Genomic DNA, 24,004 nt, shown 5'->3' with positions numbered 1-24,004 from the left:
TCAATTTTTAAAAAACAAGTGGTAATCTCTCAAACCAGACCTCCACCCTTCTGCTCTAGTCTGTTTGAAACTTTCCTATCTGAAATTGTTGGTAGTTCTGTTCATGTATATAATCTCTGATATCTGTGCTTGTCTGTGTTTTATATATAATATAGTTTTTTGCCTCTGGTGGTATTACCAGATTACAATTAATTGGCTTAAGATAAAAGATTAAGTGCTTATATAAATTAAAAATAAATAATGAAAACTGACCCAAGTACTTTTCAGGATCATGTGATCTAAGAAAATATTTGATACTAAGGTTGTTTTTAACTTTTTTTTTTAACAGTTCAGGCATTTAAATTAGGTTCTTCGTAATTAATTTAGAACACGAGTTTGTGAGGATAAACCCCATTTGTGAGAGTAAACACAGAGCGGAGGTAGCCCTGGAGCTGAGGAACAGCTTTGATTTTTGGCAGAATTTGCAAGTCCACGGCTTTCTGATCAATTTTGCACTGTTCTGTAATTTCGTATTTCTCTTTCTCTGTGTTGAAGATCTCCCCCTCCTGGTGCCTGGGCTTACGCAGCTTCTTCTTCTGGAAGTAAGCATCAGTGAGATGTTTGGGGATTTTCACACCACTGATATCAATTTTGGTGGAGGTGGCGATGACAAATTTCTGGTGTGTTCTACGCAGAGGAACTCAATTGAGGGACAGAGGTCCAGTCACAGGTAGCCACTGCCCAGCTGCTTCAGGAAAACCACCCTCTTGCCTCTATGGCGCCCAGTGAGGATGATCAGAATGGTCCCGGGAGTGATGCTGGCCCGCAGTTTTCTCACGTGCTGACTGAAGGGTTTCTTGCCATGGCTCAACAGCTTTCGAGGCACATCTTCAGTAGGATAGTATCTAGGCATCTTGCGAAGTTTAACCACTCGGGTGCCACCATTCTTGTCGCCACCAACTGATTTTGTGACAGTAGCAAGAACCTTCTCCTTTTTCTTTTCAATCCTGGATTTAGCTGCTGAGTACTTCCTCTTGTACATGGCCTTTCGGGAATACATAGCTGATCGGGAATACCTGCCGATTCCTCTGACCAGGACAGGGTTTCGGCTACAGTGCGGCTTCCCCTTCTTAGGCGTTTTGGCCTTGAGGTTCACCTTCTTAACCTGCCACCAGCATCAGCCTGCTTGGCTTCAGGTTTCTTCTCCTTAGTGTCCGGCTTACCAGCTTTTTCACCCGCCATCTTGCAAGTTGGGAAAGAGAACTAAGGCCCCGGCTTCCGGTCTATCTGTTTTTAACTTTTGGTTAAATAGTCTTTTAAGGTTATTAACATTAAATATGGTATCTTTTGTTTCACCTGAGTTTGCAAAAATAAATTCATGTTATCTCTGTTACAAAATTTGTCAAGAAAATAGCTTGGGTAATAATTAATTTTAAAATCTCATAGAGTTAAGAACTAATAAAAAGTAACTAAAATAAGGTTTTAGATAAAACTTTTCAGTAATAATTACATGGTGTGCATGCTTGGACATAGTTTCCCAGCATCTGTTGGTAACTTAAGATTTTAGTTTTGCTGAGTAGTGTTAAATGATAAAAATTATTGAATGTCTAGGTATTTCAAAATAATGAAATGCTGAAATATTAGTTATTAAATAGGACTGAGTTAATCTATTTCTGGCTTCTTGTCACAGGAATGTTAAAAGATAAATTAAGATCTGTTAATAACCATGTTTTCCCGAAAATAAGACCTAGCAGGGACCATCAACTCTAATGCGTCTTTTGGAGCAAAAATTAATAGAAGACCCAGTCTTATTTTAATATAATATAAGACTGGGTCATAATATAATATAATATAATATAATATAATATAATATAATATAATATAATATAATATAATATAGGGGTCTTCTATTAATTTTTGCTCCAAAAGATGTATTAGAGTCCTAGAGCTCTGGCTAGATCTTATTTTCGGGAAAACACAGAAATATTTCTTGTATTTTATTACAAAAACCTATGCTTTGAAGGTTGCAAAATATGTTCCTGAATTTGCCAATGGAAGTGCTAATCGGTTGCTTTTAGTTATCAGTAAAAATTAAGGTTCTGAATGTTATGGATTCTAATTAATATGAAAGGAAATGATGTGTGTTTTAAAGAAAGGTATAGGTATGGTAATACAATTTTGAGGGAACTGAAAGAAAGTAGTTTGTCCTACGGATGGTTATTTCTGAATGAGTGAGAAGAGACAAACTAAGAGGGACTGGGGAAGTTGTAAAAAGTTTGTGAAGAAAAATCTTGAGAGAATTTTATATATGTTAAGCTAAATGCAATTTATTAAATTCAGATATCAAAAGTAAGCTGGTATAAAATTAGAGTTACGTTTTCTCTCTCTGCTAAGACAAAGTTTATTACACTATTAGTCTGCTATTGATATTATGGAAAAGTTTTCTGCCTGGAAAACAAAGATTATGTGTCATCAAAATAATTTTCTATGTTTTATATTGTCTTAATCTGGTCTTTGGTTACTTAAGGAAAGTAAATTTCCACAATAGTAAGAACTAAATTTTGCTAATAATTATGTAAACTTCTGTATTTAGGGACTGCTAGAATTTATGTGCCCTCCTCGATGTCAAATGTAGGCCAGTGTAAGGAAGCTTGGCTTGATGTTTTTCCTAACCTGACAAGGCTAGGAATGGTTCTGGCCTGTCGCGTCCGGCACAACACAGGCAGTGAGAGAACAAGAAGGGGCGGCGAAAGGTTAAGAAAGAAACAGAAATCAAGAAAGTTATGAAACAGGGGGCCAAAGTTCTCCCAGCCTCAAAGGACTGAGAGCCCCAAATCGGGCTGCCTTCTGGCTTTTATTGATACACACACAAGGAAGTAGCATTGTTTTCTCCACGGTCTGTGAGTCTCATACATCATACCAGAAAACTGATTCAAATCAATCACCCTTGCTTGCAAACAACCAGAATAGAAATTTCCTTGATGTCTTAACAATTATGATATCTGCCTCCACAGGGACAAATCCTTTATGCTAAAACTTATTGTTAAGAATGGAAGGAGAACTGATGTTATCACATCATTGACTCACTTCCCAAGCAGGTTGTGGGAAGGAATGTAGCCACATAGGCAGAAGCTCTCCTTAGCTGGGGGAAGGTGAGGGGCTGTGTCCACCTCTATCAACCCGTGAGTTCTCCTGGTGGTCCCCACACGATTCCGCCTGGCTTGGGTTGTTCCTTCCGTGAGGAATCTTACCCATCATTGGCTACCAGCCATCCTTTGGAGCCAAACAGAGAGACATGAAATGTAAGCACAAAGGTGAAGCAAAGTCCCTGAAAGGATCCGTCTCACAGACTCTTCTTTCTTTAGGGACAGGTACGAGGGGACAGATGGTTAGGCTGCTGCGTGGCAACACTGGCCCACTGTTACATCCCTGATAAAGAGGCTCAGAACCTAAAAGAAGGCCTGGGAATTTGTTACAATGTCTTTTACAACCGAGACAGGGAAAACGAGGAATAAAGATACAGTGAGACCAAAGGACAAGACCAGAGACAGGTCAGACTTTTGGCTACAGTTATGGACAAACCAAGTGTGAAGCCACCTCAGGGCCACCCTGGCAACCCCAGAAGAGGAACACCAGGTAAAGGAGACTGATTTGGATGTAGAAATTCAGGCCAGTGGCGTAAGGAGTGTCCTAGTCCTCCAAAGCAGCCATGCCCTCTGTGCAAACTAAAAGGGCACTGGAGGAGGGATTGTCCCCTGTTCTGAAGGGAGCAGAAACCAACTCCTCCCCACAAGTAGCTGTGATCGAATGATGGGCCTGAGATTCCCAGTGGCTCCCAAGCACAGGGGAGGAACTGCGGGTTACCCTTGATGTGGTAGGTAAGCCTGTTAATTTCTTGATTGACATGGTAGCCATTTATTGTCATGAGCACTCACTCTGCACCTGTTTCCTCTGAAACCTGCTCTGTTGTGGGGATAAAAATAGAGCCATGCCTTGCCTTCCTGCCCCTTGCCTTGCCATGCTTTGCCTTCCCATCCCTTGACTTCTCTTCCTGTCCCTTGCCTAGATTTGGGCTCATACTCAGCCTGTTCCTTACCATTGGCCTATGCCTTAGAGCAAATGTAAAATGAGCAAATCAGACTTTAAAAAAAAAAAATTGTCAGGAGACCTATAAGACCTCAATTCTGCCCATTGCTTTGGGTTCTGACCTCAATTCTGTTATTTCTTATGTTGTTATTACATAGGAGAGGTCCAGCAGGCACTTATGAAATATGGGGGACTGGCACCTCCCCCAGACTGACCCCTGTACACATTGTAGCTCTGAAAACTAGGGGACCAAGTAATGTTAGGAGCCTAGAGGGGGAGAGGTGCCTGACAGACCAGTTAGCTCCTAAATAGAAGGGACACTTTGCATTTCTTTGGAGCTACTGTCAGGCTTCACAGAGTCAGTGACTGGCTTTCCTTCCCTCCAATCAAACCTGTTTCATTTAAGTCTCCACAGGATTCCTCCAGAAGGAAGACTGTCACTCCTGTTCCTATGAGCCAATTGAAGACCTTAAGCTCCTCTTCAAACAGACAAACAAGTTAACCTCCAAAGGCTGATAAGTACTGACGACTGCTAGAGCTGCTCATTATTGCCTTTCTCTTGGGCCTATTTTGGGTCAAGTTTTCCTCTTTACTTGTGCCCCACCTAGGATGCCCATTAAATGCTGTTTTTTTAATCACCATAATTTTAGTGCTTTTGGCTCTCCTCTTCCCCGGACTCCTCTAGGGAGAATAGGTTGATATAATAGCTAGGGACCCTAGCCTCTCTGACTGCTAGATATGCCATAAACAGCCCCCTCCCTGTTATAATCGGTTCTCATAGGCAGGTATGATGCCCACTCTCAGCAGGAAGCAGCCAAGAACGGTCATCACCCCAACCCTTGCAACCATACTCATTTTATAGAAATAAAATGATTAAAAGACAGGGAAATTGCAGCAGGGCCTTGTTGGGACCCCCATAGTAGAGGCCTCGCAACATCCACAACCTTGACTTTCTTTGGCCTACCTATAGCTTGAAAATAGATCATACCCCCTGAGTCTTGAGCTCAGAATGTCTCCTGTCCCAGTTCCTTGTTTTAGAAAATTACCCTGAAACTTATGATTAATACCCTTAGGCTTATTGATCACAATCTCTATGATCTAGTATTCTTTCCAGACTATTCCCATCATTGTTCTTGGGTTGCTGACACCACTGGAGAACCAGGTGGCCAGAGGGAAAGCTCCATGTAGACCCCCAGAACCATCACATAACCTCTGAAAGAACGTCCAGATTTTCCTTTAAATACCCTAAGCCAGTCTGAGAATATTAAAACAGTTTTTGAAGGTGTTAACCTGCTGCCTTCTCAGATCACTGGTGCTCTGACAATAAACACTTATCCTATGGCCCAACTCCTGTGTTGGTTTATTGGCTGAGCGGCCCAGGCAGCACAAGCTGCTGACTCGGTTGTCCTCCAGTTTCAAGGTGACTGAATAGCAACATGGAGAGCTTAATGCTTCTGTAATAAGTTTTTATTGCTTACAGTTCCTAAAAGCAGGGCCATGTGAAGGTGTGGAAGCAACAGTGTTGGTCAGAAGACATAAAGGAGTAAAGAAAACAAGGGTGTAAGCCTTTTTTATGGTTTCCATGAGAAAGGCAAGGCAGGGTAGGGTAAACCGGTTAGGACTACTGAGTTTGGATAATTCTGGCAGGCTTTGGGGCATAGGGGTGGTCCCTAATTATCTGCTTCCTGGGCCTGGGCTGACCTAGGGCCCTAGAAATATTGGCTTGGTAGAGTGTGAGAGTCAGATAAAAGAGGTGGATGAGGGTATGGTTTTGGATTGGTAGGTTTGCATATGAAAGGCAGGCTGTTGGGCAGGTTGTTTACCATCTTTAGGAGTTAGCTAACCCTTCCAGTGGCAGTCTCTTCCAGGACTGTAGGGCCTCCAAGATGTCAACATTATAAAATATAAAATAAAATAACATATATATATATATAGATAGATAGATAGATATAGATATAGATATAGATATAGATATAGATATAGATATATAGAGATATATAGAGATAAATTCAGCCAATATCGCTATCCTTAAGCCTTTCAATTCTGTCTTGTACATCATGCCAGACTAACTTTGGCATCTCAGTCTCATCAACCATAGGCCACCATTGAATCCACAGCCAGTCAACTGAACAGGCAGGCTGTTAGAGTCGCCTCCTCCAGTCACACAAACTAACACACTAAATCCAGAATTTCTAGTACTGCACAAAATCAATGAATTTGGTCCATTCATATATTCTATTTAGTTTATTCATATATTCTACCCTCCTTGGTCAAACAGTTTTAGAGCCCATATCCACACTTGCTTCTCAGGTTTCTGGTAATCAATACTGGCAAAGTATCACAATCCTTTTGGTTTGTCCATTATTTCCTCTTATTTCCCTGGATCATGCTAAGAGTTGATACTAGTTATAGGTTGTTTCAGTGAGTCTTGTGGAGAACTGGCATTCCTCTACAGGCATCTACCCAGGTGATATTAGCAAAGGAAGGCTAGTCTCCCCAGATACCTGGTAAGAGCGACTCAGTTACTTAAGGGTTCCAGATTGTCAGTTTTTTGTGCATCCAACCAGATGTCCCCATTCCAAGATTCAGAATTCCACTTAACCAATGCCCTAACTTTCACATGAGAAATATTGTGGTCCTGTATTCAACTCTCATTGTAATTCAGCAAGCCATTAATTTAATGTTTTGATTTTCAACAATGAACCATGCAGCTATAGAAATCAGAGCTTCTTTTAGGGCTATCATGGAAACATTCTGTTTCTCATGCTAGGACTTGAGCTGATAGATAATGATCTTGAGCTTACCATTTTCTCTTTATAAGCAGTAATGTGAAGTCAAAAGAATCCTTCCTTGAATTCAGTCTTTGTAGTCACTTTCACTGCCTTAATACTCATTGCAGCACCTATGTAGTCTCAAGGCATGTGCTGCAGCTGCCACTTAATCACAACCAGTCCCAGGTAATAGATTAAGTATGATGCTAATGCATACTTGGGTCACTAGCATCCCATTTCCCATTGGCTAGGTGTTCAGCACTTCAGTCAAGCCCAATGGCATGGCCAAACCAATCCCCAAATCCCATCCTTATGGGTTTACTAGGACTACTGCAAGGACCAATTCATTATCAGTTAGGATCCAATCAGGAGAAAGAAATTCCATAGAGAAAGTTCAATAAAAAAATATTAACTAAAACATTGGAGTAGTGAGGAATTGCTAGCTATAAGTAAAGACAACTCTAAAAACACTGGGATAACACCATATGTATATGTATATAACCTCAAAATGATTAAAAATTGTAACACAGAATAGTAGAAAAAATGAATATCTGACTGAAGGACTTGCATATAAGAGAAATCATAGAAATCAATAAGAAAAAGACAAAAACTAAAATAGGAAAGATATTTGAGCAGAATCTTTAGTAAAGGATGTATACCAATGGTTATTAGACCTAGAAAAGTTGTTTAACTTTAGTCATTATGAAATTGCAAGTTAAAACTACAGTGAGGGCCAGCCCAGTGGCTCAGGCGGTTGGAGCTCCATGCTCCTAATGCCAAAGGCTGCCGGTTCGATTCCCACATGGGCCAGTGGGCTCTCAACCACAAGGTTGCCGGTGTGACTCCTCGACTCCTGCAAGGGATGGTGGGCTGCTCCCCCTGCAACTAAGATTGAATATGGCACCTTGAGCTGAGCTGCCGCTGAGCTCCCGGATGGCTCAGTTGGTTGGAGTACGTCCTCTCTACCACACGTTTGCTGGTTCGACTCCAGCAGGGGATGGTGGGCTGCACCCCCTGCAACTAACAACAGCAACTGGACCTGGAGCTGAGCTGCGCCTTCCACAACTAAGATTGAAAGGACAACAACTTGACTTGGAAAAAAGTCCTGGAAGTACACACTGTTCCCCAATAAAGTCCTGTTCCCCTTCCCCAATAAAATCTTTAAAAAAAAAAAAAAATACTACAGTGAGAAACCACTACAAATCCACTAGGATGAAACCAATTAAAAAGGATAACAATACCAAGATTGGGCTCAGCCTAACTCAGACTTCATCTCCTGATGAAAATTATCTGAGGTCTTAACTCTTTTCACCCTCCACTGGTGTTTCCTCACAGCTATTTCTACCACTATCTTTGAATAACTACATAATCATTATTAATAGCTTTCTGTAATTTGCATTTCACAACCTTTTGTTCTGAGATATCATCAGTTTCTTATGCACAGAGTCCCAGAAATCACTGAGAAATGATACCCTTTCCCAACAAGAAGATGAGATGATGGGATTCAGATGCCCCATGAGCACTTGTGCTCTGCCTGAAAACACTAGTCACTATTGCATACCAAAACAGAATTTAATAAGTTGCTTTCTACTTGAGATACATGTCAGATTCCTAAAGGAATTGAATATATCTTAGGATACAGAGTAGGGAACACTGAATGAATAAACAATATTGTTCTATGAATAGGATACCATTACTGAGTATACAGGCAGGAGAGATGTTCTCTGTGGGAACCAGAGACAGAGATAACTCCTTGTTCTTCCACTTCAGGGCGACGTAAACCTCCCTCCTTAGCTTCCAAGTCATGGCCAAGACTGAACATACAGAGCTATAAAATCTAACGCTTCTGACTACATGCATTTGAATACCTAGAAAATGTTTATTAAATTCCAGCTGAGAGTGGATACGTTTTCTGTCTGAATGAAAATATGTCCATTTGTATTTGTAGTTTTGGGGAATAAATAAAATAACACTTTTAGCCTCAGGGAGCATTCTGAGTTTCACAGAGTTTGAAATAATGTCTCCAAACAAGTTGGAGACAAACCACCCAGAAACCTGCGAAGCGCTGCTGAACTTAAGTCTTCATTACCCAGCGCAACTTGCGGTGCCGCAACACCTTTATTCGCTAATGTCAAAGACTGGGACGCTGAGGAAACTGTCAAAGACTGGGACGCTGGAGCGGAGGAAACTACATTACCCAGAGGTCAATGCGCTCAACGGTAGCGGGGTTGAGCCAAGACAGTGGCATTGCCATGCTGGTTATCGTGTCAGGGCGGGACTTCCAGCGTCGTCCTCGTGGCGGTCATTTTGGCCTTTCCCGTCAATTCACCGAGTCAGAGGCTTCAGAGTGCTGAGTCGCGACCAAGAAGGCGCCAGAGTAGTCGCCCTCCAGCACAGAGACGGGTCCGAGGCTTGGCACCGGCGCAACGCGGGGTGACCCGCCACAGGCCGGGATCGGGGCCTCAGTGCCACGCAGACTCCGCTCCGCTCACAGAGCCCTACGGCAGCGGCCGCGCTGAGGCGCCAGGCTCAGGTGAATGCGCATCCCCCGGGCCCTCACCGCCCTCACCCCATCCAAACCCTAAAGCCCCGGGTGTGGGACGCCTGCTCACGTCCTGCAACCCAGACCCCGGCTTCCAGAATCGTGAGGTGCTTGTGGGTAACATCCGGTGTGACACGGAGTGTGGGAGATGGTTATAGGCAGAAGGGACTGCCGTGTATAGACGTGGAAGGGTGACTCATCCGCGAGTATTAGGGAAACCCGGGCTCTGTTTTTTGTCTACAGGCAACAGAGAATGTGAGACGAAGTTGTGCCTGAGGCGTTTTGCTTTTATTCTCAGTACGTTGGGAGTCAGGAAGGGTTATGAAGAAAACAGGGACACTGTCTGAGATAGGGTCCTAAAAGTTTTCCAAAAGATGCTCAGAGGAAGGACAGAAAGATGATGACAGGTCCAGGAAAGTTAAGTCCTGTCAAAGATTACATAACTGACAAGAGTCTGCAGGGAACACTGAGGCCCAGAAATAATGTAGTTATCTCGAGGTCACCTGGCTCATGGTCTTAACAAGGGTACTTAGCGGCCTGAGCCCATGGATCCTGGCGGTGGTTGCCAGGCTCTCAAACCACCTTTCTCTTTCCGCAGATTCCTGTAATTGCAGAATCGCTTAGGGGTACTGGTTTGTGGAATTTATTTCAGGGTGTCACTAATCCTCACCCCACCCTTATGGTCTCTGGGATAGTGGTGTCCTGGGATTGTCGTGTCATTCTTCCAGCTCTTGGGCCTGGGGACCTTGAATAGATACCAAACCCAGGGTCTTAAGTCCAGGTCTAGGGTTATATGGAGTGATTCCTATTTTTGGCAACCAGTGGAATGAGATATGGAAGGTTCTCCCGGGCACAGGTACCAGAATGTGCAAAAGCTTGGAGGGGAGGCTGAGCTAGTTTAGGGACCTGCAGTATCCTTTTTCCTTCTGGGAACTGGGAGCAGTGGGACAGGAGGCGAATCTAGAACAGCTTTGTGAGAAGTTGGGTGCTTCCTTTGGAGGTGATGGGAGATTTGGAGCAGAGGATCCAACCCAGGTCTCATTAGAATCCCTGTGGCTGCAGTATGGAGAACAGTATGGGTGTAGAGGTAGTAGAAAGACCTGGTAGGAAGCTACTGTGATAGTCTGGGTGAGTGTGATGGTAACGACCAGGATTTTGGCCGTGGAGGTGGGAGAAGCAGTTGGATTCTGGATTGGTGTTTTAGATATGGCCTCCTGAATTTTCCTAATTTTGAGGTTGAGAGAAAAAGAGGTAAGAGTTGGATAATTTGAAGGTTTAGTTTTATGAGCTGAAAGATGGATGCTCCATTAACTGAGATGGGGAAGTCCATAGTAAGAGTAATTTTCGTTGGGCATATCAAGAGTTTTATTTTTTGGCCAGTTAAGGTATGAGATGTTTCAGAGAGTAGTTCATGGGCATCTGGAACTCTTGAGGAGTTCAGGATAGAGACTTCTCCAAAAGATAGTGGAGAGTGTGTGGACCAAGGAAGAGCTGTAGTCACTTTCGTATGGGGAAATCCTAGTCAAGATGTCAGTGGTAATAGTAGCCCAGGAAGAAGAGGGTGGGCCCAAGGACTGGGTTTCCTGCTTGGGACCCTGGTTGTAGGAGATGGGTGTCACAACACAGTTTAGGGAAAGAAGTCATGTAGAGGGTGGGGGAGAGAGTATGGTTTGGCAAGTGGCCAAGGCCTTCAAGGGATCATTGGATATGAGATAGATATAGAGTCATAGGAATAATTCACATAAGATGAGACTGGATTTGACCCTTATTCACTGCTTCACAGACTCACCCGAATTTTGTTGTGTGGCCTGGGGTGTTCCAGTCAGGCTGGCAGATTAGATTATAGACATAAGTGGTCATCTGTGAAACTCACTGCACATGGGGTAGAGGGCCTCTGGAGCTGGGCCTTGAATGAAGGTTTGGTAGAGAGAGGAAGACTATGACTGGTGAAGGAGTATCAAGTGCAGCACAAGTGGAGGAGGGCCGTGGGTATCTGAAATCTGATGTGGTTCTCGGTAGGTGAGGTTAACGCAAGGAGCAGTCATGGAGGGAGGCCTTCATAACAGGACTCAAGGCTGCCTCTGGCATTGGGGACCATCAGAGTATGGGTTGAGTACTTGATCCTATTTAATTTGCCAAGCATTCTCTGGACCACATATGCTGAGTAACAAGTGGATAGGCCAAGGAGATGGCTATGGTGTAGGGCAGTTGGGGGCTATGGCTGTGGGCATGCAGTTGTGAGAGAGAGGTGTGGTAGAGTGAGTGATGTGCACTTCGAGAGGAAGTATGAATTCATGTCCCCAGTGCCCTGGTATTGACATAAGAGCGAAGGGTAAGCCCATGTTTGGTGGTGTCTGGAAGAAACGATATGGGGAATCCCAGGGGAATTGCCTGAAAAGTGGATGATGTTGAGGTCCTACATGTCAGGTCCAGAGCCTAGATGCCATTTATCTATCCACCTGCCTATTATGGAGGGCTGACACAGTTATCAATAGGACCACAATAAGGCAGTCTACATCAGTGCCACTCAGGCTTGAAAATCTTCCCTGGGGAAGGGAGGGGGAATAAGCAGGGAATAAATTAGGAGGGTGGTGAAATTAGAATCCTGGGAAAGAAGCTGATCATGGAATGACCTGTCCCCATCATGGCAGGGCCATGTTACCTTTTAAGTTGTGACCCTGGGAATGTAGCTGTGTGAGAGAAGTGTGGTTCAAAGAATTATGTGCATGTGAAGAGGATAGTATAAACTGATGGCCCCAGGGCCCTGGAATTGGGGTCATAAGTGTGAAGGGTGATGCCATGTTTTTTGTGTCTTGAACAGTCTGGGAGACCTTAGTGGTATTGCCTGACAAGACCAGTGTCAGATCAATCACACCCTCCCTGTGCCAACTTCTCTCCCTGACCTGTCTGTGACAGCCACCATACTGACAAGAAGCAACGTGGCCTGCACGCCAGGCCCAGAGCTCAGGTTTCATCTGTCTGCCCATGTGCTTATTGTTGCTGTGGGAAGACACGGTTTCAGTGGGAATATTAGGATAGAGTGGCTCCAATGGCACCAAGGCCTGGTATCTTTTCTGAGGTGGGGAGGGGAGTGAGCACGTGATAGATGTGGAAGGTGAATTTGGAATCCTGGGAAAGAAGCTAATCGTGGAATGAACTGTCCCCATTATGACAGGGTATGAACTTTGAGGACGTGGCCATTGACTTCTCCCAAGAGGAGTGGGTGCTCCTTGATGAGGCTCAAAGACTCCTGTACTGCGATGTGATGCTGGAGAACTTTGCACTTGTAGCATCCATGGGTAAGACCTTCATATCTCTCTTAGTGTCCTGAGGTGATGTCCTGCCTTCCCTTTTTTCTCCCGAGGTAGCTTTGTCTTTCCCATAGCTGGGCCATTGGCTCTGCTCACTTCGTCCACATTCTTGTCATATGTGCTGTGGGAGCCAGTGCTGAGCCTTGTGGAGTACCCTGAGCAATGGGCACCCCAAGCATCCCTAACACTTGTTGCCTCAAAAAGTGCAGGGAAGTATCTGGGAGTCAGGAGTCTTGCAGACAACTTAATGGAGCCCACCTTGCTTTCCCTCTGCCTGGCAAGGTGACTATGTCCAGATCTATGGCCTCCAGTTCTGCCTCCTTCCTATAGCTAACAGTTCTTTGTGATTGCCTATGCCAGGTCATGGTCATTACATTACTTACATGACCCATAGGCTGTTCTCGTAAGACCTTCCTTCAATTGTTTTTCTTTTTCTTTTTTTTTCTTTTTTTAACTTTATTTATTTTAAGTATGTTTGTCTAGGACCCATCAGCTCCAAGTCAAGTAGTTGTTTCAATCTAGTTGTGGAGGGCAGAGCTCACACTGGCCCATGCGGGGATTGAACCCGCGACCCTGGTGTTATGAGCACAGAGCTCTAACCAACTGAGCTAACCAGCTGCCCCCCAATTGTTTTTCAATTTCTTTCCTGAATATTATTGTGTGCCAAGTTTTTCTGGGCCAGTGCTGGTTGCTCACCTATGTTGTCTTTCATTAAGACTTGCATCGTTCAGGTTCTAAGTAGTTGTACAATAGAGGGTGCAGGGAGAACCTTGATTGTTGTGCAGGGTGGACATGGCAAGATGGTCTCAGTGGAGGTCTGACCCTGGTGAGTGGTGACTGGGGGAGAGCATGACATTACGGCTGTATTTAGATCATACCAGGAGCCTGCCATGTATCCAGTAGTGTTTTGGTGCAAGTACCACTGGCCACACCTTTTTCTACCTTTTCTTCCCCATACTTGACACTTTGCTGACTTGTCATTTCATCTGTGACTTCTGACTCTTGGCTCCATTTATTTTTGTGGTCTCCATGAATCATCACCTGTTCCTCTGCACTGCTCCCTCTGCAGTATTCTCCAGCATTGACCTGTGCCTGTGTTACAAGGTGTGCACATATCCTTTAAATAGTCCTTGAACACCAGCTACTCAGTTCCAATTGAGTTTTCCTGGAAAAGGACAAAACCAACCATCTTTAGAGCTTTCCCATGTCACCAGTAGACAAGATCCTGCTGAAGGCTGTTAACACAAAAATGGATTGGAGATCCTGTCTCTCTTCCGTGTGGTGCATGCCACATTTGTGTCCTTTTTCTGGTGAGGTCTCCCCTATTCTGTGATCTTCAGAGGCCCAGTACTGCACAGCAGCCCCTTCGTCAACCTGCCCCCACGTCCTTTGTTTTGAGAACAATCCTATGTACCCAACACATTGTGTCTGACACACCTTTGTAATGGGACTTACCCCTCCTAGCAAAGTCAACATCCATTTCCTGATCATTTCTCTGCTTTCAGGTTGTTGGCATAAAATGGAAGATGAGGAGGCCCCTTCTGAGCAGAGTATATCTGTAGAAGGAGAGTCACAGGTCAGGTCCTCTAAGATAGCCTCAACCACCCAGAAGATCCATCCCTGTGAGATGTGTGTCTCAGTCTTGAAAGATATTTTGCACCAATTTGAGCACCAAACAATATACCCTTTGCAGAAACCATACTTGGGTGACACATGTGTGAGATACTTCTGTTTCAGTGCAAACCTTCACCAGCAGCAGAGGCATGCCAGTAGAGAGAAGCCCTGGAAAAGAGATATGGATGGGGCCTTGTTTGTGACCAGCTGCAGCTTCTATGTATCAGGGGAGCCTTTCACCTGTAGGGAGGTTGGAGAGGACTTCCCAGCCACCTCAGGTCTTATCCAGCACCAGGCCACTCCTAACAATGTGGAGGCACACAGTTATAGTGAGAGTGGGCAGGCCTTTCATAATGGAAAAACTCATTACGAGTGGGGTGAATATGAAAAAGCTGCCAGCCACAACCATAAACTTGTTCAGAATCAGAGTGTCTGCTCTAAAGAAGGGCTTTATGAGTGTAGCACGTGTAGGAAAGCCTTCAGCTGCAACTACAGACTTGTTCACCAGAAAATTCACATTGGGGAAAAGCCATATGAGTGTGGTGAATGTGGGATATTCTTTAGCCAAATTTCTGGACTTATTAAACACCAGAGAATTCACAGTAGTACAAAGCCTTATGGATGCAGAGAATGTGGAAAGTTATTTACCCATAACTTCAGTCTTATAAAACACCAGAGAACTCATAATGCAGACAGGACTTACCAATGCATTGAATGCAGAAAAGTTTTTATCCACAAATCCAAACTCATTAACCACCGAAGACAGCACACTGGAGGAATGCATTATGAGTGTGGCGAATGTGGAAAATCCTTTAGCTACAAATCCAACCTCATTGACCACCAGGGAGTTCATTCTAGAGAAAGGCCTTATGAGTGCAGTGAATGCAGAAAGTCCTTTAGACAAAGCTCTAGCCTTTTCCGACACCAGAGAGTTCACACTGGAGAAAAGCCTTATGAGTGCAGTGAATGTGGGAAAACCTTTAGACAAATCTTTAACCTCATTCGACATGGGAGAGTTCACACTAGAGAAATGCCTTATGACTGCAGTGATTGTGGGAAATCTTTTAGCTGCAAATCTGAACTCATTCAACACCAGAGAATTCACAGTGGGGAAAGACCTTATGAGTGCAGTGAATGTGGGAAGTCCTTTAGACAGTTCTCCAACTTCATTCGACACCGGAGTGTTCATACTGGAGAAAGGCCATATGAGTGCAATGTTTGTGGGAAATGTTTTAGCCGCAAATTTATCCTCATTCAACATCAGAGAGTTCACACTGGAGAAAGACCTTATGAGTGCAATGAATGTGGAAAATCTTTTACTCGCAAATCTGACCTCATGCAACACCAGAGAATTCATACTGGCACAAGACCTTATGAGTGCACTGAATGTGGGAAATCCTTTAGACAACGCTCCGGCCTTATTCAACACCGTCGAGTTCATTCTGGAGAAAAGCCTTTTGAGTGTGGTGAATGTGGGAAGTCCTTTAGCCAAAGTGCTAGCCTCATTCAGCACCATAGAGTTCACACTGGAGAAAAGCCATATGAGTGTAGTGAGTGTGGGAAGTCCTTCAGCCAAAGCTCTAGCCTCATTCAACACCAGAGAGGTCACACTGGTGAAAGGCCTTATGAATGCAATGAATGTGGGAAACCCTTTACCCACAAATCTGATCTCATTCAACACCAGAGAGTTCACACTGGAGAAAGACCTTATGAGTGCAGTGAATGTGGGAAATCCTTTAGACAACGCTCTGGCCTTATTCAACACCTTCGAGTTCATTCTGGAGAAAAGCCTTTTGAGTGTGGTGAATGTGGGAAGTCCTTTAGCCAAAGTGCTAGCCTCATTCAACACCAGCGAGTTCACACTGGAGAAAAGCCATATGAGTGTAGTGAGTGTGGGAAGTCCTTCAGCCAAAGCTCTAGCCTCATTCAACACCAGAGAGGTCACACTGGTGAAAGGCCTTATGAATGCAATGAATGTGGGAAACCCTTTACCCACAAATCTGATCTCATTCAACACCAGAGAGTTCACACTGGAGAAAGACCTTATGAGTGTAGTGAGTGTGGGAAATCTTTTAGTTGCAAATCTAACCTCCTTAGACACTGGAGAGTTCACACTGGAGAAAAGCCTTAAATGTGCTGGGAATGTTGTACTTCCTCAGTATAACAACACTGGAGGGGACTCTGTAAGAGCCATTTATCTGAATTTAAACCTCTTATCTGAACATACACTGTGCTAGATTCCTCATAAGTTTCAGGTACATACAAGATTTTAAGGAACTGCATTGCACTTTGTAACCTGCCCAGGACTATTACCAGATTTATATTACTGCCAGTTTCTGTGGCTGAAGCCATTTTGCCTCTACCACCTGGCCGACCTGCACAGTATGCACCAGTCACAATGCCAGTGTGCTCAGGAAAGCTGACCTCTGCATTCTCCCTTTTGCTTGAGGAAATTATGAATGCTCCAAGGCCTTGGCAGGATCCTGATTCCTTTCTTTCTGACTTAGGAAATGGACCTGACATAGATTTGGTCCAGAGCACCCAATCTCAGCTAAAAAGAACTACCTCTTTCAGGGACATTGTTCTCACATTATACTTGTGATAAATTTTTCTAGGTTCTAATTCACCAACCTGGAAACTGCTTGCTGTACATTGCCCCAATTTAAGATCTTTTTGCAAAGGTCTTTTTATTTTTGTATCTTTAATTTTGGTGGTTCTATCCAATGCACAGGATTATTTGAAAGCAGAATTGTGATCTGTCAGCATGTAGAGGTGAACAGGTTTTGTGGGGATCCCAAACTTTCTGTGCTTCGGGAGGGACATTATGATGGCAGAAAAATCGCTCTTTGTCCAATACTGATTTATTTTGCATTGCTGCCTAAGGCTTTGGAAGAAAGATTGCATAGCTTTGTGGTCTTAATTTACAGCCTGGTGCCACAATTATTTTGTGTGGTCAGAGGTCACTCTGAAGAAGAGACCTTTATTGTGGTTCTGTAGAGACTATGAATTTTGTTCCTTTGTTTACAGTATATGTTACCATGTTTCCCCAAAAATAAGACCTAGCCAGCGAATCAGTCCTAATGCATCTTTTGGAGCAAAAATTAATATACGACCCAGTCTTATATAAGAGTGGGTCTTAACCGTCTTATATAAGACTGGGTCTTATAGTGAAATAAGACCGGGTCTTATATTAATTTTTGCTCCAAAAAATGCATTAGAGCTGATTGTCTGGCTAGGTCTTAGTTTTGGGGAAACTACATAATTCCCAGCAGTGTTGAGGGGAATCTCGTCCTGAGGTCCTGCAAAGGAGCCATATGCCATGATATACCAAATTTCATGGGTTAGTGTCATTTGTTGTAAAACTATAAGGGTCAGGTGGAACCATAATTGGGACAGAAGCACTAGGTTAATAGGGAGTGGAAGAGAGTGCAGTGAATTAGACGGGATGTGCCTCTTCTGAAAGTTCATCCATAATGTTCCAGTGACTGTGGCTTGTGTGATCAGTGTGTATGGAAATTTTTAGGACCTCCATAACTACTTCCTTTACTTGAGGTCATTGGCAGAGAAAGTAATCTAAAGATTTTGTGAATTTCTGGGGTGTTCACCACAAGGCCATTGCTTTACAGGCAACAAAACAAGGATAGAAGGATGATCCTGTAGTCCAAGGATGTGTCCTTTGTGAACCAGTCAGCATTCCTATTCGTTAAGATGGCAACCGTCTTCATTGCTTATCAGTATTTGCTGCCACTGAGGCAAGACTGCCCCTCCCAGGGCATGAGGAGAGAGATGGCAGAGTCCATATATGATTGTCAACCTAATTTCCTAAGGAGAGAGATCTAGGTATTTATTTGGAACCACTTTAAAGCTTTATTAGGGTGTGTATATAATTGATATGCACCAAAGTGTACAATTTGGTAAGCTTTAATATACGGATAAAGCTGTGAAACCATCACACATGAAAATGAACTTATCTGTCACCCATATATTTACCTCATGCCCTTTTATAATCTCCATGCCTTTTCCAACCCCCCAGGCAATCATTGATTTACCTTCCTTTACAATGGATTGGTTCATATTTTCTATAATTTTAAATAGCCATCATAAGGTGTATACTCTTTTAAAATACTGGTCTTCTTCATGCTGCACAATTATTTTGAGATTTAACAATAATGCCTATGTGAATAGTTAATTATTTTTATTGCTGAGTAGCATTCTGTTCTGTAGATAACCATTTTGTCTGTTTGTGATTTGGATTATTTCCAGGTTTGGGGTATTACAAATAAAGCTTCTGTGAATATTTGCATTCAGTTCTTTATATGGATGTGTTTTATTTTTCAAACTATTACAGTATAGGGGCCGGCCGAGTGGCTCAGGCGGTTGGTGCTCCATGCTCCTAACGCCGAAGGCTGCCGGTTCGATTCCTACATGGGCCAGTAGGCTCTCAACCACAAGGTTGCCGATTCGACTCCTTGACTCCCGCAAGGGATGGTGGGCTGTGCCCCCTGCAAGTAAGATTGAACATGGCACCTTGAGCTGAGCTGCCGCTGACCTCCCGGATGGCACAGTTGGTTGGAGTGTCAGCTCTCAACCACAAGGTTGCTGGTTTGACGACTCGACTCCCGCAAGGGATGGTGGGCTGCACCTCCTGCAACTAACAATGCCAATTGGACCTGGAGCTGAGCTGCGCCCTCCACAACTAAGATTGAAAGGAAAACAGCTTGACTTGGAAAAAGTCCTGGAAGTACACACTGTTCCCCAATAAAGTCCTGTTCCCCTTTCCCAATTATATATATATATATATATATATATATATATATATATATATATATATATATATAATATTACAGTATAGGTGAATGTTTTACATTTTCAGAAATGCTGAACTATGATCTAAAATGGTTGTTCCCTTTTGCCTTCCCACCAACAGTATATGAAAATTCTGGTTCCTCTACAACCCTGCCAACACTTGGTATGGTTAATCTTTTTAAATTAAAGCCCTGGAAATAAGCGTGTAGTGGTAACTCATTTTGGTTTTAATTCCATTTTGCTAAGGATTCATGATGTTGAGTGTTTTTTCCATGCATTTATTTACCATCTCTTTATCTTCTTTGATAAAATGTCTGCCCAGAATCTTTTTGCCTATTTTTTAAATCAATTTATTAACCAATAGGACAACAGTGTAAACAACAAAGACATATGTTGGAATTTCACTCATTCCTCAGTGATGTGAGTGACTTCTTTGCCACATGGAACACTTGTTTTTAAATGCTGAAAAGCAATTTTTTCCCTTGATTATTAATTATATAGGATTGCAGTCAGGATACAAAATATATTTTGCTTTTAAAAATTAGTTTCAGGTGCACAAAACAACGTAATGATTAGACATTTACAGCCCTCACAAAGTGATGGCCCCACCAAGTCTACTACCCCTGACATACATAGTTATTGCAATACCATTGATTATATTCACTGCTGTACTTAACATCCCATGTATATAAAAATAAGAGGCTTCATTCTCCTTGCTGAAAATGGGGAAAGAGATTTCCTTCCCTTTTTATAGATCATTTACCTTGGAAAACCTGTAAGTACTTTCCCATCTCTTTAAAATATATACCTTTGAAGAGTAGATAGGTCTTTTGTGAGCTCAGTCCCCCAGTTCCTGTAAGGGAAGGAGCCCGACTTTGTTCGGCACCTTGTCCATTTGTAAAACTAGCTCCTGTCATAAAGGTAAGTGTTTTTCCCCTCTAGATAAAGCCAATAAGCTAACATAGATGGTCACCCCAATTACCAGGTAGAGTTCAGATGAATTCTGTGTTACAAATGGTGCTGTCAAGTCCTCTTAGTTGAAGAGTAGTTACACTTTCTATCTTGAAAACACGTGTTGTGTCTGCTTAGCTATTGAGAGGGATGAGATTTTTTTCTGTTTGCAGTTTCTCAGTGGAGTGTCTGCAATGCACATCTCATTGTGGCTTAATGCTTATTCAATAATGAAGTGTTTTCTGTCTACTATGAGAGGATGTCTGGGCTGGGTAAAGATTTTGTTTCCCCAACAGTCACTATCACATACCTCTCTCTAGGGATCAAACGTCATCACCCATTTGTCTCATCAGTATCTATAGACAGGAAACGACAAGGGTGTTCAGTTAAACAGTATCAGTGACTCAAGCCATATCTCAAAAGTGGCAAATTGTAATGTGCAAATGCCTCAGCAACTTCCACAAATAATAAAAATGGCCAGCCCAAACTATAGGTTAAGAGACTTGAGACAGCTACTGAAAGCTGTCAGGATACACTTTGGATCCTGATTGCAATAAATCTGTCTTAAGAAACAAATATATTTCTGAGACGATTGAGAAAATTGAGCATCAATACATCATATATATATATATATTTAAACCAGATGTATTTAAACCAGGGGACCTCCTCGACTGAATTTTTTTTAAGCTTATTTTAAGTGTGTTTTTCCAGTAGCCATCAGCTTCAAGTCAAATAGTCATTTCAATCCAGTTGCGGAGGGCTCCGCTCACTGTGGCCCACGCGGGGATCGAACTGGCAACCCTATTGTTAGTGTGTAGTGAGCACCACACACTAACCAACTGAGCTAACCATCTGCCCCGATCATATTTTTACATATTTTTATTTTGCATGATAGTTGCATTATGAAAGAGCCCTTGCATTTAAAAATGCATTTTGAAGAGGTTATACATACATTTTGGGGTATGATGTCTGGGATTGTAAGTAAAATAAGCTACTACTGTACATGAAAATATAGATGAAACAAGAATAGTCATGAAATGATAAATAATGATGGAAAATTGGGAGAAGGGTTCATCCAGCTTCACAACACTATCTTCCATTTTTGTATATATTTGAAAATGATTGTAACAAGATATAATATGTCAATTGTATCAGTAATTTTATATGTTGAGAAGGATGAGTTTAAAAAGGGTAGCAGGAAACTTCATTTAAACTAAGCATGTATCAAACCATCAAGTCAATTATTCCTCAAACTATTTAAAAAACAAATATAAAAACACTTTCTAATCATTTTGCTACATTATTTTCTATGTTCTTGAAGTTATTTGTTATATGAATTAATATGGTGTTATATGAATTAGTATGGTTGAAATAGAATATGCTGGTGGGCTACTGGCAACTCTTTCCAACTCCACATTTAGTGACATCATGCTGGCAGTTTTAAATTGGCCATACTACATACACCAGGGAAATTGGCAAACACTACAAATCATTGCTTGATTCATTGTATTGTTGAATATGTACACTTAAGAAAGTGGGCTCCCACCCTCCCCTACCTGGCCTCCCTAATAGCTTTACCACCGTAACCTGAAGATTATCCCTCCTCTTTGTGACCACAGCTCATTCATCTAGGCCCATACAGCAGCTATGACCTTTCAGATGCCTCCATCCTAACCTGTGTGTCCAACTGCCCACCTCATGCCTCCACTCAGTGGTCTGTGAAACACCTCAGACTCTTCACATGGCCAAAACAAAGCCCTTGATACAACCCCCCCCCCCCCCCAGGGAATAGTACTCCTCCTACATTCTTCCCCATCTTAAATAGTGGAGCTTCCAACACTAGCTGCTAAGACCGAGCACCCTGGGGGTCATCCCTGAACCGTCTCTCATTAGAAAATCTAGTTGCCCTTTTTTAAAACATGCATCCAGAATCCAACCACTTTTCCTAAGCCACCATTCTGTTCCACTTCATCCTCACCAACAATTAGCAGTAGCCTACAGCCTGATCTTCCTTGCTTCTCTTTCAGTCCCAAAATCTGTTCTCTCCGCAGCCAGACGGAGTCTGGTGAGACCTTGTTAAAATCACTTTCCTCCTCTGACTCAAACCTCCCCATTACCTCCAGGATAGACCCCAAACTTCTCAGTCATTCCAGACCTGACTTCAGTCCCCCTGCTTTTGTTCCCACCTAAAAGAAAGGAGACGTGGTTTCCTGAACACTCCCAGCTCAGTTATACCTCTAAGCATTGCACATCCTGGTACCAGTTCCTGGAAGAACCCTCCATATCTGTTTACATTGGTTGCCAGAAATACGAACGTCTCTATATAAAGCCTGACAAGGACTTAGCACCCTTGGCTTGGGGTTTCTTCAGGGTTCCCAGACCTCAGACTGGGGGAAGGACACCAAAGAGCCCCAGGACACCACAATCCAGAGAATATGTAGATGGGCGTCAGGGCAAGTGAGGGGCTGACCTGCGTAGGTTCCATAAGTGCTTCAGCAGCCATGGAAACATGTAGGAAGAGGCTGGCATTAGAGGAATGGGTCCATGTGGGATTCAGTGAGCAATGCCTCCCTCTACCCTTCCCTGGCCTGGAGTTAGGTGACGTTACTGATTGTCCAATCCCTGTGCCTTAACGCTCAGTGTCATTTCTTCCCAGCTGTTTCACTTAAACAAAGATTCAAGATATTAAATGGATAAAAGTGTTGCTCAATGAATTGGACAGAATAATTGACTATACAGGCAGGAGAGATGACTTCTTTGGGAATCACAGACACATCTGTCAAAGCAAAATTATTCACACACTTGCTAAAACTGTAAGGCAGTTTATTCAGGACCCTTGCTATAGGTGTAGGGACAACAGGGTTTTTCAGTAAGGGAGAGAGATTGGCTTCAACTCCAACTTTTTTTAAGTTGAGATTTATAGCCAAGGAGCAAGGTGGAGGTCACTGGATAAAAAATTACTAAGAGAGTAAGGAAATTCTTCCTAAATTGACTGAAAAGATTCTTTCTGAAGGCAGGTCAGTGTAATCAGATGTTACCTGTGTGATGGTGAGAGATGAGGAAGTTTGATCAGACATCACTGGTGATCAGATACTGAGGATGGGAAATTCTTGCCAAACCAACTTAGCAGAATCATTGCCCTTGAAGATAAAGGCCCAAGGACTGGGCTTAGTCAAAAAAAGCTTGGAGGAGCCTGACTGAAATTTAGTCACAGAGAAACTGTCAGATCCATCTTTGTACCCCAACATCATTCCTCTATCTTTTTTGTCACAACACAATCTGGAGTATTTTCTCTCTTGTCCATGAACAAACATTCATGGACAGACAAATGTGTTATGATGTAGAGTGCATACATTTGAATTAAAATAAGATAATGTTTATTAGCTTCTACTAACAGTGGACATAGTTTGTGTCTGAATGACTGTGGAATGATATGCTTATTTGGATTTGTAGCCTTTGGGAGCATCAGAAATAATACTTTTAGCCTCTGGGAGATGCTGAATCTGAAATAATATGTCTCCAAAATTTGAGTGATCATCTGCAGAGAGCACTTTGCAGAAATATGATTACGATCCCTTCAAAGAGGAGGCGAAGGCCACATGGATATCCCATTTCTTAACGCTCCTCCAGCTGACCTTGGCCTTTCCGGGAAGAAGGCCTTTCCTTAACTGCAGTCTGTGGCTTTAAGAGAACTGCATTACCCAGAATGCTCCGAGTCGAGTGGCAGCATCTCTATCCAATGAGAGCTTAGAAAAGAGGAGGTTCCGCGTGTGGCACATTCTGAGAGCTGGAGCTTCTGGCGTCCTTCTCTTGGCAGCCATGTTAGGTGCTCTTGGTTTTGTTCGTCCGGTCATGCCCCGGAGCGTTGGGTCGAGATTGAGGTGACGAGACCCGAGAAGGCGCGAGAGGAGTCGTGGCCCCGCCGCACAGACACGGGTCTAAGA

At 43.0% G+C, this 24,004-nt stretch overlaps 1 protein-coding gene, 1 non-coding gene and 1 pseudogene across 2 annotated transcripts; 1 reads left to right on the top strand and 2 right to left on the bottom strand.

Moving 5' to 3' along the window:
- Positions 1-321: 321 nt before the first annotated feature.
- On the bottom strand, positions 322-1,260 carry LOC109439638 (large ribosomal subunit protein eL6 pseudogene; annotated as a pseudogene).
- Positions 1,261-8,759: 7,499 nt separating this feature from the next.
- ZNF551 (zinc finger protein 551) lies at positions 8,760-18,610 on the top strand. Its single transcript, XM_019719928.3, has 3 exons — positions 8,760-9,369; positions 12,554-12,677; positions 14,195-18,610. The coding sequence occupies exons 2-3, from the start codon at positions 12,557-12,559 to the stop codon at positions 16,432-16,434; spliced, it is 2,361 nt and encodes a 786-aa protein (XP_019575487.2). The 5' UTR covers positions 8,760-9,369; positions 12,554-12,556; the 3' UTR covers positions 16,435-18,610.
- On the bottom strand, positions 13,234-13,307 carry TRNAM-CAU (transfer RNA methionine (anticodon CAU)). The gene has a single exon. It is a non-coding gene; the product is annotated as a tRNA-Met (tRNA).
- Positions 18,611-24,004: the final 5,394 nt, after the last annotated feature.

The sequence above is a fragment of the Rhinolophus sinicus genome, chromosome 8, assembly GCF_057876585.1.
Source record: "Rhinolophus sinicus isolate RSI-liver-muscle chromosome 8, RSI-T2T, whole genome shotgun sequence".
Classification (NCBI taxonomy): domain Eukaryota; kingdom Metazoa; phylum Chordata; class Mammalia; order Chiroptera; family Rhinolophidae; genus Rhinolophus; species Rhinolophus sinicus.
Note: the sequence above shows the minus strand (reverse complement) of the source record. Positions and strands in the feature narration are given on the sequence as shown.

Coding starts and splice junctions, on each gene's coding strand:
- ZNF551 (XM_019719928.3), top strand. CDS start 12,557: ATGAACTTTGAGGACGTGGCCATTGACTTCTCCCAAGAGGAGTGGGTG. Junction 12,678..14,194: donor TGCACTTGTAGCATCCATGG/GTAAGACCTTCA, acceptor CTCTGCTTTCAG/GTTGTTGGCATAAAATGGAA.